The sequence below is a fragment of the Nannobrachium achirus genome (genome assembly GCF_963921795.1).
Source record: "Nannobrachium achirus genome assembly, chromosome: 20".
Classification (NCBI taxonomy): domain Eukaryota; kingdom Metazoa; phylum Chordata; class Actinopteri; order Myctophiformes; family Myctophidae; genus Nannobrachium; species Nannobrachium achirus.
The window spans coordinates 49,474,059-49,480,058 of NC_137827.1; the positions used below are offsets into that span (position 1 = coordinate 49,474,059).

At 44.6% G+C, this 6,000-nt stretch overlaps 1 protein-coding gene across 1 annotated transcript; it reads right to left on the minus strand.

Moving 5' to 3' along the window:
• Window positions 1-2,741: 2,741 nt before the first annotated feature.
• On the minus strand, window positions 2,742-3,806 carry LOC308306225 (histo-blood group ABO system transferase 2-like; the record flags this gene model as incomplete). Its single annotated transcript, XM_080751124.1, has 1 exon — window positions 2,742-3,806. The coding sequence occupies one exon, from the start codon at window positions 3,804-3,806 to the stop codon at window positions 2,742-2,744; it is 1,065 nt and encodes a 354-aa protein (XP_080607250.1).
• Between the last annotated feature and the right edge of the window lie 2,194 nt (window positions 3,807-6,000).

Sequence of the window (6,000 nt, forward strand, 5' to 3'; positions counted from 1 at the left end):
CGAGGGTACAGATGGCAGTTGGAACCAAAATGGACTAGTGGTACATCATGAAACCATACCGGGGGCAGACCTCTGTTCAGAAACACCCCTACTTAGAAACTTCCCTATTCAGAAATACCCCCACTGAGGTGCAAAAACCACCCGCTGATTTTAAACAATCCTGGGAAATCGTTTAGGAACATTTAACTTAAAATCAGTTTGTGTCTGCCTCTGCAGTCTTTCCTCGGTGGATTGTGTGTGTGTGTGTGTGCTCGCGCGCGTGTGAGGGACAGGAGTGTCCGTTCGTTTCACGCTGGTCGCACATCTCGCAAGTTCAACAACTTCACTTTTAAAGCGTTTCTTGCAGAGCCATCTACCTACGGAGAATTGCGTCACTCCCGTTCACTTCATGGGGCCAGGTCTTCTACGCACACATCTATTGGCGTATAGGGACTGTCGGTTATGACATCACCGCAAGATTCAGGGCTTAACTCCGCCCACTTTGGCGGCCATTGCCATTGTTAGGTCTTGGATGCATCAAGAGCAGTCTGTACTAGTTCTACTTGTTGAGCAAGCAACGATACTTTACTTCAATTGCTCTAGGCTTTGATTGCATTTCAATAAAACCATATTTGATCAACATAACGATCACACACATTTTACTGTTTATAGGGAATGTTAATTATTATAAACCGATCTTTATTTCCAAAGCAATGGATGAATGTGATTGCTGTTCTGATCTGCTTGTGCTCTTTCTGCGCTCATGCATGGACAGCCGACGTCGCGATTTTAGCGTGATATCTTTTTATTGAGAGGCAATATGAGCACCAGCAAATGAAAGCAGACATTCCAGTGAATATGGACACGTTTAAAAAAACATTTTTTGATGAAAATTGACAGAGTAATGGCCGAGTCAAATTGCAAGTGGTCTTGGCAGTGGCCCAATAACTGGCTGTAGGCACGCTATGTGGTGTAAAGTAATTAAGTATATTTACTTAAGTACACTTTTGAGCTATATGTACTTTGCCAATATTTGTACTTCTTCTCCACTACAGCTCTGATCCAAATATTGTAGGCCTGCTTTTACTCCACTGCGTTTATTTCAAAACTTTAGTTAGTAATGCTAGGCCTACTATACTTTGTAGATTTTGATTATTATTACAAAACATCATTAACCACTTCAGCATATAGGCCTACATATATTTTGACCATTTGAAAATAGCCGATCTACAAGCTCACAATGTTAGATCCATGCTATTTTCAAAAGATGTTTTGATAACTTGAAAGGGACATTCTGCACAATGAGTAGGCCTACTTTTACTGTTGGTACTTTAAGTACATTTTGATACCATTACCAATACTTTTATACTTTTACTCATGTTTTAATAGGCCTACTACTGGACTTCGACTTGTAATAGAGTAGCCTACACTTGCATTGACCAATCCATCTTGTCTACAACCAGCGAACTGTCATTGCTGTTCTCCGGTCATCGCTTCCTTTTATCCAAGAGTCTCACAAGAAAGATAGGCTAGCAACGAACATGGCGGGCGGAAGTGGCCGATTTTTGCAAGGCCACGCCCAGTCCTCACTAACTATAGTGACAAACGGCGAACCGGAAGTTTACAAAATGCATTGAAGTCTATGAGGTGTAAAGTGACAATGAACCACGTGACCAGCGCTGTTTCTGACCCCGCAGTGGCAGGACTCTCTGATTAGAAGGCTCTGGTTTCTTGGTTAAAATATATTCATTATTTATTTGGTTGGCAATGTGCGACCCCCACGTTGGTTTGGGACCCATAGTTTGAGAACCGCTGCCCTAGTGTTGTCGAGAGGGAAGGATTCCGTGAGCCTTTTTTTTGGAGCAGCGCATTTTGCCCTCTTTATTCTCAACTGTGCAGAAAAATAAAAATATATTTTTTTAAATTAGCCCCCCTTAAAGGTCTTAGGTCTCCAAACTGTCACTTCACGCTGTCATCTAGAGCAGTGTTTCTCAAACTTTTTTCTGCATGGGCACACTTTTCTAGCCTGGTTAATAAACCAGACTGCACAACACCACCCCCTGTTGGTAGTGGTGGTGTTGTGTAGTCTGGCCCTACACATTAAATAAGCTTTTTCCACCAGCCCTCAGAAAGGGCGAGCCAATCAGGGCTGTAGGCTTGGGGCACGTGGTGGCTGGTGGCCTGGTTCAAAACCATTCAGCCAATCAGGCGAGTGTGTGTATTCAAACACATTCCCCCCTCCACTCTTATTACAGACATCAAACAGATTGTAGTCTTTGATGCTTTCAGTGACTAACGAGCTATTGACACTTGTATGGCTCAATCAATTACAGCAGCTCACAATCCCTTTGAAGTTCAGAGGGAGCAATTAAGAGCAAGTCAACTTAAAAAAAATTTAAACCACCCCTTGGAAATGAAAATTCTGCTCCTGAGTCCAGACTAATATCCGACACGCAGTGAGGAATTAGTATGAGCAACGCCAGGCTAACACGTTTCATGTCCCAAGAATCCATGGGCACACAAACATAATACAGGGGTGTAAATATCGTCACTGTCGGGAAGAATCCTCGTATCTGCAAGTTTCAAATTTGTATGTTTCTTCGCAAAGTAAAGCCCTGCTTCATCATACAAGGCTGTCGCACAGCAGTAGTGAAAACAACCGATCTACAAGCACACAACGCCTCGCATCGTGCCAGCACTTTCCAACGGACCGTACGGTAAGCTTGCCAGCTTTACTGTATATACAGTATATAGCAAATGGGTTAATTGGGTCGTACTTCGGCGTAATCCTTAACGACCGAAGACAATCGTTTGATTTTCATCACTTGGTATTTGCTTAAGGGCACCCAGTCGTGCCACAAATACTCAGGGGACAAGAGCTTGGTGGGTTTATACAGGAAAAGGTATTTGTTATAATGAGATTCGTCCTGCCATATTGCCTCTATTGCTCGCTGGGCGTCAAGCTCAATATTGCGTCCACATGTCGAAACCAGATGATGAACGTAGGCCAGCTGCCCTCCAAAGATGTTTGCTTGGTAATAATAATCGCCTTCATCAGGGGCCATATACGCCTCCGACGCAGGCCTGCGTTCGTAAGTGAACTCACTGCGCTGCACAGTGAAGAACCCTGGGTGTATCCCTGCGACGAGCTGGCCGAGGATCTCCGTTCCAACGGGAGCGTGGAACATCATGTCGACATCAAAACAAAATATGTAGTCGGCGTGGCCGCGAAGCTCGTCTTCAATCAAAGATTGGATGTATCTCATTCTGCCAGCTGTGATGTCCTGCCAGTGGTCTTTGCCCTCTACAGACCTGACCAACAGCTGTCGTCCGGGGCCCAGCTCCACAGAAGGCACCTCGTCAGGGTGGTCTGTGTAGACGTAGTAGTGGACATTAGTGCGCAGAAGGAAGTAGCGTTCGGCCGTCTCAAGAAAGTCCCTCAGAAACCGTGTGTACTTTCCATAGGCGAAGATCGTCACGGCAACGGTGATCTTGCGCGGTTCGTAGAGTGCGTCTAACAGTGCTGAGTCAAAGGTCCCGGTCCAAACGATCGGCGCGAGCCACGGTGTTGTCAGTTCCACGTCAGTACGCCGCGGGTCAGTCACGATGTTTGGTTGCTTCAAGGGCCGGTTCGAAGCCAGTGGATGAAAAGCTGTAACTCTAAGACCCAGTGGTGGCCCAAGTGGCGGCTGATCCGGACCCAGTGGCCTCAGTGGGGGCGTTTCATTGTATTTCAGCCCCCTTAAAAGACACTGCCCAAGGATGACTAGAGTGATCAGCAGCACCACCAAGCACCAGCGTCTTTTACAATTAAAATATCGCTTCATTTTCTCTTCCCCTTGGTGTGTTAGCGCTCCTTCCTCCTTCCTTCTTTCCTTCCTTCCTTCCTTCCTTCTGTAGTCTTATTAATTAATAAAAGCCTTACAGTGAAAATTTGCAATCTTAGATCCGGGAAGTTCCCTGAATTTAATGAGGTTGTATTCCAACAATCTTCCTACATAGACGACTGATATAGAATGCAATGACAAAAAGTCCTCAACCTGTTATATACATTTATAATACGTACATGTGATGTCATCTATGATGTAGGCTACTGTGACGTCAGACCATCTCCATATTTGGGAATAGTAATAGCCTGGAGGTAGTCTGTGACACGCAGCATGCATACTTACGCTGTGGCACATTTGGCGAAATTCAGAGAGAACATTTGAACGTTTAAGCTCCAAACAGCCCAGAACAAACTGATTAGGGTCGTGCTTGGTCTTCCTCCTCGGGCCCACCTTACCGTTCATCACCACAAAAGCGTGGGGTGGCTCAAAGTAGCTGACAGAGTACAGCATCTTGCAATGGGCCTGGTGTACAAGATACACTACACCTCCAAGGTACCCATGTACAGTACCTGACAAACTACTTCCTAAACGATCACAACACCAGAGGCAGCTCCACTAAACATGTTCAACCTAGATGTAACACTATAAAAGGGTCTAATTCGTTCTCCAGCTATACCACCAACATGTGGAACGCCCTTCCGCAAGCCTTAAAGGAGTGCAAAATCCCTAGCCTCCTTCAAAATTGGTATGAAAAGTCACCTTCAGGCGGCTGTTACTCGAGACTTGTAAATAGACTAAGCCCCCTTGTTTCCTCTCCCCCTCCCCCTTTTTCTCCCCCTTTTCTGCTTTTGTAATTGATGTTATCCTACTATAGTACCATGTTCTATCCGTCTGTCTTTCAATGCTATATGAGATACATAAAGTGGTTCCTGTGTAAATAAGCCATAAAACGTACTAGGATCTCCTTTTAGTTGACCTTGTACTTGATTTGTGCTGTCATGAAACTGTACTTTTTTCAATTGCAAACTGCTAATAAACTCTTCAATCAATCAATCAATCAATCAATGACGCTGCTGTAATTTTCCAGCGTGTTTGCAAGCGTGAGTGTGCCACGTGATCACAACATCCAGGTATGTGGGTAGGTAACTGAATTTGGTAGGCCATCAACTGTGGTCACAAGCGTAATTTGACAGGGTTTTGGGGTTTTAAAAACCCAAGGGCCCCCCCTAGTGGCGAAAATAAAATGTGTTTTTAATAGGCCTAAATAAAAAAAATGCGCCCATATCTACATAAATTCATACCACTGTGGATTAATCATTGTAGTTTGCGCTTAAATCGCGCAAAGACAACAGACCCGGGCCCCTTTGATCAGGGCCCCCTTGATCTGAAAACCCATGGCCGGGGAATAAGGTCTAATTTCGCCACTGACTGTGGTGTAACAGTCCGCCATGTGATCAATGACCTAGTATAGATGGTGTAGCAAATACTTTTGCATGAAATTATACCATAATACCATTCTCTGCTTTATTTTTGCAACACTGCCTGTCTTTGAGCATTACTCTAGGAGTAAGAGACTCATTATTGTGCTGAATGACTTACATAGGCCTGGAAATTGGTTTAAATATTCTGGAAAAGTTTTGGAAATTCACTTCAGTTGTTACTAAATGTTTTAATTTGGACCCCCAGAACTCTGAGAGTGTATCAGGCCTACATGGAACCAAATATCTATTTGAGTTCCAGATAGTCCCTTTGCACCCCCTCCTCAACTCAAGGAACCCTGAAGGTCTACCCATGGGCGTCAATTGGGTATGGCAGGGGTATGCAGTTGCCGAGTGCATCTCTCCACTCCGACATGTCTCCTTTCCGACATGTCTCCATTCCGACACTAACCCTATTTCTAACCCTAACCCTAAACCTTAGGCCCATGGGAGTGTCGCCACTCCGACAATAGAAAGTCAATTTCGGAGTGGCGACATGTCGGAATGGAGAGAGCCTCCCGCAGTTGCCATACCCTGGGTCCAGGGGGGAAAATAAAAGTTACTTTTAAATATAAATCCATGAATGTCTCTTTGTCTATCTGTGCTGGTTACGTTGCTGAATTATAGTATTCTCCCCATTCTGACAAAATGGTATATTCCCAGGTGTCATTCAGGTGCAATTCATTGTTGTTGTGGCACGTTTACTACATGCC